This window comes from Artemia sp. Qi Xiang Cuo, chromosome 16 (genome assembly GCF_049724085.1).
Source record: "Artemia sp. Qi Xiang Cuo chromosome 16, ASM4972408v1, whole genome shotgun sequence".
NCBI lineage: Eukaryota > Metazoa > Arthropoda > Branchiopoda > Anostraca > Artemiidae > Artemia > Artemia sp. Qi Xiang Cuo.
In genome coordinates, this window is record NC_142809.1 from 19,381,545 (window position 1) to 19,396,969 (window position 15,425).

The 15,425-nt window shown below is 32.1% G+C and overlaps 1 protein-coding gene across 5 annotated transcripts in view; it reads left to right on the plus strand.

Annotated features, from left to right (window-relative positions):
- Positions 1 to 15,425, plus strand: part of LOC148942657 (peptidyl-glycine alpha-amidating monooxygenase B-like) — a 119,755-nt gene that overhangs the window by 22,235 nt on the left and 82,095 nt on the right. For 3 of the 5 annotated variants that reach the window (XM_089102604.1, XM_089102602.1, XM_089102606.1), the window contains one exon: positions 2,703 to 2,865. In XM_089102604.1, coding sequence (XP_088958730.1) covers positions 2,710 to 2,865 — 156 coding nt within the window. In that variant the 5' untranslated portion in view covers positions 2,703 to 2,709. Of the gene's footprint in view, positions 1 to 744; positions 784 to 2,702; positions 2,866 to 15,425 lie in introns of all 5 variants that reach the window. The other 2 variants (XM_089102603.1, XM_089102605.1) reach the window with 1 other exon arrangement.

The following is a 15,425-nucleotide window of genomic DNA, read 5'->3' on the forward strand; positions in this document are numbered from 1 at the left end:
ATGAGATATTTAGGTGTGCTAGTTGATCAGAATATGAGTTGGAAGGAACACATTGCTAAATTGCAGATGAAGATGGGAAAGAATTTTGGAATATTGCGGCATTTGAAATTTATTCTATCTTTTCATGCAATGAGATCGGTATATTTTGCCCTAGTCCATTCTTATCTGAGTTATTGTCCCCTGATTTTTCTGAATACATTTAAAACTCATATAAAACCACTTCAAAGGCAGCAAAGTAAAGCACTGCGTATCCGGAAAACTTTCATCCCCTCCCCAATACCATCAAAATCACCAAATAAAAGTATGTATTCTTTCCTTATTATATATACCAGTGGAATTATTATTATCTTTTCATGGATTGATGTTTTGTGTTAAGTATTTTGCTAAAATTCTACCGAAAATTTTCTACGCTATGAATCTTTAACCAATGTGAGCACGATTATGGAACGAGGGGATATTCTAAGTATGTTAAATCCCGAGTGTGCACTGAGAGATCAAGGTTCTCACTCAGGCACTGCATAACCAAACTTTGGAATGTGCATGGGTCGGATCTTAATATTTTTCTTTCTGTTGGTACACTGCAGGGTCAATTAAAAACTCTTACTAACCCTCTGATCATTTTAAATTTTTTTTTTTTTTTTTTTTTTTTTTTTTTTTAATTCAGTTATGGTCTTCCCGCTGGCACATTCTATTGGTAGGGTTTCCCCACGGCTTCACTTCACTATTTTTGGTGTTTTGTTTTAGTTTGTTCTCCATTTGGCTGCTGGCTTGGGGTGATGCTTGGTAAGTCATACATTTTTCTTTCTTTTTTATCTATTTACAAAAGAGTGTGATTATGTACAAATGCAGTTATATATTACGTTTTTGTTGTTTTTATTTGTTATCGGTTGCCTGGTAATACGAGCTAGACTCTCAGCCAGGCATACCCATATTGTAGTTGTATTTAGTTTATAAATAAAAAAAAGAACCTAAACCTGACTGTGCCCCCTAGTTCTGGCAGATTGGTCAAGTTGAAATGGCTTATTTAATGGAGAGTTAGAATTCAGGAGCTCGTGCATCATAATAATATCACCCCTTTTACGTCTATAGACAAGAGTGAGGAGTTTCGTTCTCTTCAGACAGGATGAATAGTTTAAATTTTTGCATCTGTCAATTGCTTTTGTAGCCCATCTCTAAACTGAATCTAACTTCTGCTGGTCACCTTTGTTGAGGGCACTAGTAACAGACATGCCAAACTCCAAATTGGGCCTGACCAATGCCTTATATAATTCAGTCATCACCATAGGTGACCTACTAGTGATTGTTCTTTTTATAATGCCAAGGAGCAGAAAAGTCACCAAGTAGCCTGTATAAAATAAAAGACTTATCTATAATGTTCTCAGTAGATGTTCATCAGCCATTATATCAATAAGTTTTGATCTGCAATTATAATTCTCTAAAAAAAACTCCAAGTTGAGTTTACTGAAACTTAATGAAAACTCAGTTTTCAGGAAAGCACTAGTTTTTATAATTCCTCGAATGTCACGACTCAGTTTATTTGATCTATTTTTGCAAAAAAATCTTGTATTATCTGCCAAGCTGTAGTTTTGTTTGTCTTAAGTTTCAAATTTTCTCTTTACTGCCATAATTTTTTGGGTTTTTAGAATTATTTTTAAATATTCACAATAGACCTTATTAAAAGGTCTTTATCTCACTTATGAGATGCCATAAAAGAAGTCAACATGAGTTATTTGTGCAGACAATGAAAATTTCTAGAATGGATTATATGCATTTCAAGTTAAGTAAGGAGAAAGTATTTTCAACACTGTACATCAAATGTTCTCCTTTTATAAAGGTTCTCATCTTGGGCCAATATTGCAAAGGAGAGTCAAGGGGGAAAATGTAGCAATAAACAACAAAGGAAGTTTTAGGTATGAAAAAATCTCTCACAATGCAAGGCTTGCAGCCCTGAGATCCTTGACCTACTGCCAGCATAGGAGAGATCAGATTCAAATATATAAAGTCAAAAGTGGTCTTCATAAGACTATATTTGAGGCATATTATTCAACCCTTAAATACCCATCAACCAGATGACACTCTGCCAATATTTAAAACAAGTCAGACATTAGAAACGCAGTTGCTCCATATTGAAGAATTGACACATAGTTTATAGATTTATGCAGATATATGACTTATGACTGGAAATCTGAGAATGCCCTGCAAGGATAAGCACCAAGAAAAGGCACTGTTTCTGAGAGTTAAAATGTGAGTTATGACATGTTATTGGGTAATAGGTGCTAATTTTAGAAGAAAAATATGGTGCAGATTTATGTTTAAATCATGAGAATTGCCTTGAAAAATGGTAAATTCTTGAAATGCAGACTTGAACCCAAACAATTGTTTTCAGTTAAGATTTGTCACCAGAGCCTTTTAAGTAGGGAATGATAGAGGTGATAATTTAGAGACATCTTTTAGGCATTCCTTTGTATTGTACATTTACTCCAGGAAGTTCTCTTTACTCAGTAGAAATTTTCAAGTTGAAAAAAGGCATTTTACTCAACTTTCATCCCCAAAAGTTTTCTCCAAGGAACTGCATATGAATACTAAATTTATTAAAAAGGGGAATTGGAGATGGGTACATAAAGATGAGTGTACTGTGTATGTTTAGCCCTGAGCTGTGATGAATAAAAAGTCATCATACTTGCTATTCTTTTGCTTTTTAGGCAACCAATGCCCAAAATGATGAAGCTGGTGGTGGCTTTTACCTTTTTTGTGCTGATTTGGGGCTATGAAGCCAATTCATTGTCAAGGTTGCGTCATAGCAGTAAAGCAAGATCAAAGTCTGAGCTCCTGAGTGTAAGAATGCCAGATGTAGTCCCTAAAATGGTGAGTTTTAATTTGATTGTCTGCTGCAGTCACAAGTGGTGTTCCTCAGGGTAAAAGTTTTGACTCTGATGTGTTTTCTACATATATTAACCACCTACCCTTTGTGTATATTGATTAAAAAAAATCACTTGTGGAAGTACAGAATGAAGTTGAAACTTAATGAACAAGAAATATCTACAAAATTAGCTCAAATAAACTGACTCGAGATATTTTCCAGTAACTGTATAATTAAAGAAAATAGCACTGCTGAAAAACATAAAACCAATCAGAGGCAACGCTATAGCGTTGCCTGTAGTAAAGGCCATACGGCTCCAATGTTTTATTATTTTTTTATATTTTTTTCCCAGAGGCACTTCATGTGGAAGGGGTCGTTGTATAAACTTCAAAGGGGGCTCATTCGATTAGAAATCGAGAGTTCTAGTGCCCATTTTAAGGGTCAATAGTGATTGGAAGGCAACTAACACCCCTTCCATGCCCACCATTTCTCCAAACACATCCAATCAAAATTTTGAGATAGCCATTTTGTTCTTCGTAGTTGATTTCCAGATAGAAATTATGTTTTCGAGGAGGATACTCCCCTCATAGCCCTCAGGGCAAGGGTTGTAAGTTACGCCCTGGGGACATATAAGCTTTTTATAGAAAGCTTTGTAGTAGAAACTTCAAAAAGGGCTCATTCGATTGGAAATTTAAATGGCTAGTGTCCTTTTTAATAGTCGAAAGTGATTGGAAGGCAACTAACACCCCTTCCACGCCCATCATTTCCCCAAATACATTCAATCAAAATTTTGAGATAGCTATTTTGTTAAAAATTATTCAAAGATCGTATAATAAAAACTCTGGTGTCGACACCCCCCCCCCTAAGGGCCCGAGGCAGGTGGTGTTAGTTATGCCCTGGGGGCATATAAGGCTCTTATGGAAGTGGTACTCGTATAAACTTCAAAGAGGGCTCATTTGATTAGAAATCGAAAGATCTACTCCACTTTTTAAGAGTCAAAAGAGTTTGGAGGGCACCTCCCCCCCCCTCCACGCCCTTTTTCTCAAACCCATCTGATAAGAACTTTTTTTAAAAATAGTTCAAAGACCATATAAAGAAAACTCTGGGGTCGACACAGCCCCCCAGGGACCGAGGGCAGGGGTTGTAAGTTATGCCCTGGGGGAAAATATAGTTCTTATGAAAGGGATGCTCGTAAAAACTTCAGAGAGGGCTCATTTGATTGGAAATTGAAAGTTCTAGTTCAGTTTTTGAAAGTCAAAAGAGATTGGAGAGCAGCCAGCCTCCCCCTCCATGCCTCTTTTTTCCCAAATGCATCAGATAAAAATTTTGAGATAGCCATTAAGTTTAAAATTGTTCAAAAGTAAAATAACAAAACTCAGGGTCGACACAACTCCCCAGGGCCCGGGAGCAGGCGTTGGACGTTTGGCCCTGGCGCATATATGGTTCTTATGAAAGGGATGCTCGTACAAATTTCAGAGAGGGCTCATTTGATTGGAAATTGAAAGTTCGAGTTCACTTTTTAATAATCAAAAGAGATCCGAGGGCAACTAGCCCCCCCCCTCCCCCGGCTGAAAATTTTGATATTGACATTTAGTTTAAAAAAATAGTTCAAAAGTCAGTAAGAAAAACTCCGGTGTCAATACAACCCCCCAGGGCCCGGGGGAAGTTGTTCTAAGTTATGTGCCCTAAAGGCATGTATGGTTCTTTTGAAAGGATTGCCTGTATAAACTTCATAGACGGCTCATTTGATTGGAAATTGAAAGTTCTAGCTCACTTTTTAAGAGTCAAGAGATTTAAGGGCAACTAACACTACAAAACATTACTGAAATATTCCAACTTTTGCATTTCAACGAATCAAATTCAAAATGAACTTTGGAAAATAAAGAGAATGTATCTCTGACAAGGTAAACCATGACAAAACACTACTGAAATATTCCAACTCTTGCATTTCAACGAAAAGAAATTCAAAATGAACTTTGAAAAATTAAGAGAATGTAACTGTGACAAGGTAAACCATGACACAACACTACTGAAATATTCCAACTCTTGCATTTCAAAGAAAGAAATCCAAAATGAACTTTTAAAAATTAATATAATGTAACTGTGACAATGTAAAACACGACAAAACACTACTGAAATATTCCAACTCTTGCATTTCAATGAAAGAAATTCAAAATAAACTTTGAAAAATCAAGAGAATTTAACTGTGACAAGGTAAGCCATGACAAAACACTACTGAAATATTCCAACTCTTGCATTTCAACGAAAGAAATTCAAAAAGAAACTTTGAAAAATCAAGAAAATGTAACTCTGATAAGGTGAACCACAACAGAACACTACTGAAATATTCCAACTCTTGCATTTCAACGAAAGAAATCCAAAATGAACTTTGAAAATTAAGAGAATGTAACTGTGACTAGGTAAACCACGACAAAACACTTGAAATATTCCAACTCTTGCATTTCATCGAAAGAAATCCAAAATGAACTTTCAAAAATTAAGAGAATGTAAGTGTGACATCGTAAACCACAACAAAACACTACTGAAATATTCTAACTCTTGCATTTCAACGAAATAAAACCAAAATGAACTTTGAAAAATCAAGAGAATGTAACTGTGACAAGGTCAACCACATCAAAACACTACTGAAATATTCCAACTCTTGCATTTCAACGAAATAAATCCAAAATGAACTTTGAAAAATTAAGAGAATGTAAGTGTGACATGGTAAACTACAACAAAACACTACTGAAATATTCTATCTCTTCCATTTCACAGAAATAAAACCAAAAAGAACTTTGAAAAATTAAGAGAATGTAAGTATGCCAAGGTAAACCATGACAAAACACTATTGAAATATTCCAACTCTTTCATTTCATCGAAAGAAATTCAAAATGAACTTTGAAAAATTAAGAGAATGTAATTGTGACAAGGTAAACCATGACAAAACACTACTGAAATAGTCCAACTCTTGCATTTCAACGATAGAAATTCAAATGAACTTTTAAAAATTAAGAGAATGTAAGTGTGACAAGTTAAACCATGATAAACCAATACTGAAATAATCCAACTCTTGCATTTCAATGAAATAAATTCAAAATATACTTTGAAAAATTAAGAGAATGTAACTATGACTAGGTAAACGGTGACAAAAAACTACTGACATATTCGAACACTTTCATTTCAACGAAAGAAAATTAAATTTAACATTGAAAAATCAATAAAATGTAAATGTGATAAGGTAAGTCACGACGAAACACTATTTAAATAATCAAACTCTCGCATTTCTTCGAAAAAAATTCAAAAAATGAACTTTGAAAAATCAAGAGAATGTAAATGTGACAAGGTGTACCACGACAAAACACTACTGAAATATTCCAACTCTTGCATTTCAACGAAAGAAATACAAAATGAACTATGAAAAATCAAGAGAATGTAACTCTGACTATGTAAACCACGAAAAAACACTTGAAATATTCTAACTCTTGCATTTCATCGAAAGAAATCCAAAATGAACTTTCAAAAATTAAGAGAATGTAAGTGTGACATCGTAAACTACAACAAAACACTACTGAAATATTCTAACTCTTGCATTTCACAGAAATAAAACCAAAAAGAACTTTGAAAAATTAAGAGAATGTAAGTATGCCAAGGTAAACCATGACAAAACACTATTGAAATATTCCAACTCTTTCATTTCATCGAAAGAAATTCAAAATGAACTTTGAAAAATTAAGAGAATGTAACTGTGACTAGGTAAACCATGACAAAACACTACTTAAATATTCCAACTCTTGCATTTCAATGATGGAAATTCAAAATGAACTTTGAAAAATTAAGAGAATGTAACTGTGACAAGGTAAACCGTAACAAAACACTACTGAAATATTCCAACTCTTGCATTTCAACGAAAGAAATTCAAAATGAACTTTGAAAAATCAAGAGAATGTAACTGTGACATGGTAAACCTTGACAAAACACTAGTGAAATAATCCAACTCTTGCATTTCATTGAAACAAATTCAAAATGATCTTTGAAAAATCAAGAGAATGTAACTGTAACAAGGTAAACCATATCAAAACACTACTGAAATATTCCAACTCTTGCATTTCGCCGAAAGAAATTCAAAATGAACCTTGAAAAACCAAGAAAAATGTAAGTGTGACAAGGTAAACCAAAACAAAACGCTACTGAAATATTCCAACTATTGTATTTCAACGAAATAAATTAAAAATGAACTTTGAAAAATTTAGAGAATGTAACTGTAACAAGGTAAAGCACAACAAAACACTACTGAAATAATCCAACTCTTGCATTACAATGTAAGAAATTCAAATGAACTCTGAAAAATCAAGAGAATGTAACTTTGACAAGGTAAACCACGACAAAACACTACAGACATATTCCAACTCTTGCATTTCATCGAAAGAAATTCAAAATGAACTTTGAAAAATTAAGAGAATATAACTGTGACAGGGTAAACCACGACAAAACACTACTGAAATATTCCAACTCTTGCATTTCAACGAAAGAATTGCAAAATGAACTTTGACAAATTAAGAGAGTGTAGCTTTGACAAGGTAAAATACAACAAGACACTACTGAAATATTCCAACTCTTTCATTTCAACGAAAGAAGTCCGAAATGAACTTTTAAAAATTAAGATAATATAGCAGTGACAATGTAAACCACAACAAAACACTACTGAAATATTCAAACTATTGCATTTCAATGAAAAAAATTCAAAATGAACTTTGAAAAATAAAAAGAATGTAACTGTGACAAGGTTAAGCACAACAAAACACTACTGAAATAATCCAACTCTTGAATTTCAATTAAATAAATTCAAATGAACTTTGAAAAATAAAGAGAATGTAACTGTGACTTGGTAAAAATTGGCAAAATTCTTCGTAAATGTGTTAAAACTTTTTTGAACCCGAAATATATCCGATGAGAACATGGAAAATCTCAGAAAATGTTAATGTCATAAGGTAAACCACGACTAACCATTACTAAAATAATCCCGATCTCGTATTGCAATGTTAGAAATTAAAAATTAACTTAGAAAAATCAAGAGAATGTAACTATGAGAAGGTAAACTATGACAAAACACTATTGAAATAATCCAACTCTTGCATTTCAACGAAAGAAGTCCAAAATGAACTTTGAAAAATTAATAGAATGTAACAGTGACTAGGTAAAGCACAACAAAGCATTATTGAAATATTCCAACTCTTGCATTTCATCGAATGAAATCCAAAATGAACTTTGAAGAATTAAGAGAATGTAAGTGTGACAAGGTAAACCACAACAAAACACTTCTGAAATATTCCAACTCTTGCATTTCAACGAAAGAAAACCAACATGAACTTTTAAAAATCAAGAAAATGTAACTGTGACATGATAAACCACGTCAAAACACTACTGAAATATTCCAATTCTTGCATTTCAATGATAGAAATTAAAAATGAACTTTGAAAAATTAAGAGAATGTAACTGTGACAAGGTAAACCGCAACAAAACACTACCGAAATAATAAAACTCTTGCATTACAATTAATGAAATTAAAATGAACTTTGAAAAATCAAGAGAATGTATCTGTGACAAGGTAAACCATGACAAAACACTACTGAAATATTCCAACTCTTTCATTTCAACGAAAGAAATTCAAAATGAACTTTGAAAAATCATGGCAGGAGGTCATGACGGGGGTCCATATATGGGCATAGAATGACGTAATCGACTAGGACAGTTGGAATATTGCAGTAGTGGTTTGTCGTGGCTTACCATTTCACAGTTACATTCTCTTTACCATGTCACAGATACATCTGTAACATGGTAAATTGAAAGTTAGATTGGAAATTGAAAGTTCTAGTTCAGTTTTTGAAAGTCAAAAGAGATTGGAGAGCACCTAGCCTCCCCCCCCCATGCCTCTTTTTTCCCAAATGCATCAGATAAAAATTTTGAGATAGCCATTAAGTTTAAAATTGTTCAAAAGTAAAATAACAAAACTCAGGGTCGACACAACTCCCCAGGGCCCGGGGGCAGGCGTTGTAAGTTAGGCCCTGGGGGATATATGGTTCTTATGAAAGGGATGCTCGTATAAACTTCAGAGATGGGTCATTTGATCGGAAATTGAAAGTTCGAGCTCACTTTTTAATAGTCAAAAGAGATTTGAGGGCAACTAGCCCCCCTCCACCTGATGAAAATTTTGATATTGACATTTAGTTTAAAAAAATAGTTCAAAAGTCAGTAAGAAAAACTCCGGTGTCAATACAACCCCCCAGGGCCCGGGGGAAGTTGTTCTAAGTTATGTGCCCTAAAGGCATGTATGGTTCTTTTGAAAGGATTGCCCGTATAAACTTCATAGACGGCTCATTTGATTGGAAATTGAAAGTTCTAGCTCACTTTTTAAGAGTCAAGAGATTTAAGGGCAACTAACACTACAAAACACTACTGAAATATTCCAACTCTTGCATTTCAACAAATGAAATTCAAAATGAACTTTGGAAAATCAAGAGAATGTAACTGTGACAAAGTAAACCATGACAAAACACTACTGAAATATTACAACTCTTGCATTTCAATGAAAAGAAATTAAAAATGAACTTTGAAAAATCAAGATAATTTAACTGCGACAAGCTAAACCATGACAAGACACTACTGAAATATTCCAACTCTTTTATTTCAACGAAAGAAATTCACAATGAACTTTGAAAAATCAAGAGAATGTAACTGTTACATGGTAAACAGTGACAAAACAAAATTGAACTAATACAACTGTTACACTACAACGGAGGAAATTAAAAATGAGCTTTGAAAAATTAAGAGATTGTAAATGTGGAAAAGCGAACCCTGATAAAACACTACTACAATAGCCCAATTGTTTTAGTTCCTTGAAAGAAATTAAAAATGAAGTTGGAAAAATAAATAGAATGTAACTGTGATAAGGTGAACCACAACAGAACACTACTGAAATATTCCAACGCTTGCATTTCAACGAAAGAAATCCAAAATGAACTTTGAAAAATTAAGAGAATGTAACTCTGACTAGGTAAACCACGACAAAACACTTGAAATATTCCAACTCATGCATTTCATCGAAAGAAATCCAAAATGAACTTTCAAAAATTAAGAGAATGTAAGTGTGACATCGTAAACCACAACAAAACACTGCTGAAATATTCCAACTATTGCATTTCAATGAAATAAATCCAAAATGAACTTTGAAAAATCAAGAGAATGTAACTGTGACAAGGTAAACCTCATCAAAACGCTACTGAAATATTCCAACTCCTGCATTTCAACGAAAGAAATACAAAATGAACTTTGAAAAATTAAGAGAATGTAACTGTGACAAGGTAAACTACAACAAAACACTACTGAAATATTCTATCTCTTCCATTTCACCGAAATAAAACCAAAATGAACTTTGAAAAATTAAGAGAATGTAAGTATGACAAGGTAAACCATTACAAAATACTATTTAAATATTGCAACTCTTCCATTTCATCGAAAGAAATTCAAAATGAACTTTGAAAAATTAGGAAAATGTAACTGTGACAAGGTAAACCATGACAAAACACTACTGAAATATTCCAACTCTTGCATTTCAATGATAGAAATTCAAAATGAACTTTGAAAAATTAAGAGAATGTAGCTGTGACAAGGTAAACCGTAACAAAACACTACTGAAATATTCCAACTCTTGCATTTCAATGAAAGAAATTCAAATGAACTTTGAAAAATCAAGAGAGTGTAACTGTGACAAGGTAAACCACGACAAAACACTAGTGAAATAATGCAACTCTTGCATTTCAATGAAACAAATTCAAAATGAAGTTTGAAAAATCAAGAGAATGTAACTGTAACAAGGTAAACCATATCAAAACACTACTGAAATATTCCAAATCTTGCGTTTCGCCGACAAAAATTCAAAATGAACTTTGAAAAATCAAGAGAATATAACTGTGACAAGGTAAACCACAACAAAACACTACTGAAATATTCCAACTCTTGCATTTCAACGATAGAAATTCAAAATGAACTTTGAAAAATTAAGAGAATGTAACTGTGACTAGGTAAAGCACAACAAAACACTACTGAAATAATCCAACTCTTGCATTACAATGTAAGAAATTCAAACGAACTTTGAAAAATCAAGAGAATGTAACTTTGACAAGGTAAACCAAGACAAAACACTACAGACATATTCCAACTCTTGCATTTCATCGAAAGAAATTCAAAATGAACTTTGAAAAATTAAGAGAATATAACTGTGACAAGATAAAGCACAACAAAACACTACTGACATAATCCAACTCTTGCATTTCAATGAAAGAAATTCAAATGAACTTTGAAAAATCGAGAGATTGTAACTATGACAGGGTAAACCATGACAAAACACTACAGAAATAACCCAACCTCTTGCTTTTCAATGAAAGATATTCAAATGAATTTTGAAAAATCGACATAAAGTAACTATTACAATGTAAACTACAACAAAACACCACTGAAATATTCCAACTCTTGCATTTCATCGAAAGAAATCCAAAATGAGCTTTGAAAAATTAACAGAATGTAGCTGTGACAAGGTAAACCATGACAAAACACTAGTGAAATAATCCAACTCTTGCATTTCAACGAAAGAAATCCAAAATGAACTTTGAAAAATCAAGAGATTGTAACTGTGAAAAGTTAAACCATTACAAAACACTACTGAAATATCCCAACTCTTGTATTTAAATTAAAGAAATTCAAATGAAGTTTGAAAAATCAAGAGAAAGTAACTGTGACTAGGTATACCACAACAAAACACTACTGAATTATTCCAACTCTTGCATTTCAACGAAAGAAATCAAAAATGAGCTTTGAAAAATCAAGAGAATGTAACTGTGACAAATTAAACCATGACAAAACACTACTGAAATATTCCAACTCTTGCATTTCAATGAAAGAAATCCAAACTGGAATTTGAAAAATCAAGAGAATGTAACTGTGATAAGGTAAACCATTTCAAAACACTACTGAAATATTCCAACTCTTGCATTTCAACGAAAAAAATTCAGAATGATCTTTGAAAAATGAAGAGAATGTAACTGTGACAAGGTAAACCACAACAAAACACTACTGAAATATTCCAACTCTTGCATTTCAATGATAGAAATTCAAAAGAACTTTGAAAAATCAATAGAATATATCTGTGACAAGGTAAACCATGACGAAACCCTACTGAAATATTCCAACTCTTGCATTTCAACGAAAGAAATACAAAATGAACTTTTAAAAATGAATAGAATGTAACTGTGACAAGGTAAACCATGACAAAACACTACTGAAATATTCCAACTCTTGCATTGCAAAGAAAGAAATTCAAAAATAACTTTGAAAAATCAAGAGAATGTAACTGTGACAAGGTAAACCATGACAAAACACTACTGAAAAATTCCAACTCTTGCATTTCAACGAAAGAAATTCAAAATGAACTTTGAAAAATTAAGATAATGTAACTGTAACTAGTTAAACCACAACAAAACAATATTGAAATATTCCAACTCTTGCATTTCATCGAATGAAATCCAAAATGAACTTTGAAAAATCAAGAGAATGTAAGTGTGACAAGGTAAACCACAACAAAACACTACTGAAATATTCCAACTCTTGCATTTCAAATAAAGAAAACCAAAATGAACTTTGAAAAATCAATATAATGTAACTGTTACAAGGTAAACCACGACAAAACACTACTGAAATATACCAATTCTTGCATTTCAATGATAGAAATTAAAAATGAACTTTGAAAAATAAAAAGAATGTAAGTGTGACATGGTAAACCGCACCAAAACACTACTGAAATATTCAAACCCTTGCATTTCAACTTAAGAAATTCAAATGAACTTTGAAAAATCAAGAGAATGTATATGTGACAAGGTAAACCATGATAAAACACTACTGAAATATTCCAACTCGTGAATTTCAACGAAAGAAATCCAGAATGAACTTTGAAAAATTAAGAGAATGTAACTGTGACAAGGTAAACCATGAGAAAACACAAGTGAAATAATCCAGCTCTTGCATTTCAATGAAATAAAAACAAAATGAACTTTGAAAAATAGAGAGAATGTAAATGTGACAAGGTAAAACAAGACAAAACACTACTGAAATAATCCAACTCTTGCATTTCAATGAAAGAAATTCAAATGAACTTTGAAAAATTAAGAGAATGTAACTGTGAGAAGGTAAACCATGACAAAACACTACTGAAATATGCCAACTCTTTTATTTCAATGAAAGAAATTCAAAATGAACTTTGAAAAATCAAGAGAATGTAACTGTGACAAGATAAACCAAAACAAAACACTACTGAAATAGTCCAGCTCTTGCATTTCAACGAAAGAAATTCAAAATGAACTTTGAAAAATCAAGAAAGTGTAACTGTGACAAGGTAAACCACAACAAAACACTACTGAAATATTCCAACTCTCGCATTTCAACGAAAGAAAACCAAAATGATCTTTGAAAAATCAAGAGATTTTAATTTTTACAATGTAAATCATTACAAAACACTACTGAAATATTCCAACTCTTGCATTTCAACGAAAGAAATTCAAAATGAACTTTAAAAAATCAAGAAAATGTAACTGTGACAAGGTAGACCACAACAAAACACTACTGAAATAATCCAACTATTGCATTTCACCGAAAGAAATTCAAAATGAACTTTGAAAAATCAAGAAAATGTAACTGTGACAAGGTAAACCACAACAAAACACTACTGAAATATTCCAACTCTTTCATTTCAACGAAAGAAATCCAAAATGAACTTTAAAAAATCAAGAGAATGTAGCTGTGACATGGTAAACCACGACAAAACACTAATGAAATAATCCAACTCTTGCATTTCAATGAAAACCACAACAAAACACTACTGAAATATTCCAACTCTTGAATTTAAATGAAAGAAATCCAAAATGAACTTTGAAAAATCAAGAGAATGTAACTGTGAAAAGGTAAAACATGACCTTAGACTGCTTGAATAATCCAATTCATTCATTTCAATGAAATAAATAAAAAATGAACTTTGAAAAATCAAGTGAATTTACCAGTGATAAAGTAAGGCACGAGAAAACACTACTGAAATATTCCGACCCTTGCATTTCAATGAAAGAAATTCAAAATGAACTTTGAAAAATTAAGAGAATGTAACTGTGACAAAGTAAACCACGACAAAACACTACTGAAATAATCCACCTCTTGCATTTCAATTTAAGAAATTCAAAATGAACTTTGAAAAATCATGAGAATTTATCTGTGACAAGGTAAACCATAACAAAACACTACTGAAATATTCCAAATCTTGCATTTCAAGGATAGAAATTCAAAATGAACTTTGAAAATTAAAGAGAATGTAAGTTTGACAAGATAAACAATGACAAAACACTACTGAAATATTCCAACTCTTGCATTTCAATGAAAGAAATACAAAATGAAATTTGAAAAATCAAGAGAATGTATTTGTGATAAGGTAAAACATGATAAAATACTACTGAAATAATCAAATTCTTTCATTTCAATTAAATAAATTCAAAGGAACTTTGAAATATCAACAAAGTGTAACTGGGACAAGGTAAACCACGACAGAAGACCACTTAAATATGTCAACTCTTTCATTTCAATTAAAGAAATTCGAAATGAGCTTTGAAAAATCAAGAGAATGTAAGTGTTACAATGTAAACCACAACAAAACAGTACTGAAATTTTCCAGCTTTTGCATTTCAAACAAAGAAATCCAAAATGAACCTTGATAAAATCAAGAAAGTGTAACTGTGACAAGGTAAACCACAACAAAACACTACTGAAATATTCCAACTCTCGCATTTTAAAGAAAGAAAAACAAGATTAACTTTGAAAAACTAAAAGAATGTAGGTATGACAAGGTAAATCATGACAAAACACTACTGAAATTTTCCAACTATTGCATTTCAATTACAGAAACTCTAAATCAACTTCGAATATTATGAAAATTAAAATGTGACAAGGTAAACCACGGCAAAACACTACTGAAATAATCCAACTATTTCATTTCACCGAAAGAAATTCAAAATGAACTTTGAAAAAATCAAGAAAATGTAACTGTGACAAGGTAAACCACAATAAAACACTACTGAAATATTCCAACTCTTGCATTTCAATGAAAGAAATCCAAAATGAACTTTGAAAAATCAAGAGAATGTAACTGTGACATGGTAAACCACGACAAAACACTAGTGAAATAATACAAATCTTGCATTTCAATGAAAACCAAAACAAAACACTACTGAAATATTCCAACTCTTGCATTACAATTAAAGAAATTCAAAATGAAATTTTAAAAATCTAGAGATTGTAACTGTGACAAGGTAAAAAACAACAAAACACTACTGAAATATTCAAGCTATTGCATTTCAATGAAAGAAATTCAAAATGAACTTTGAAAAATCGAGAGAATGTAAGTGTGACAAGGTAAACCACGAGAAAACACTACTGAAATATTCCAAATCTTGCATTTCAATGAAATAAATTCATA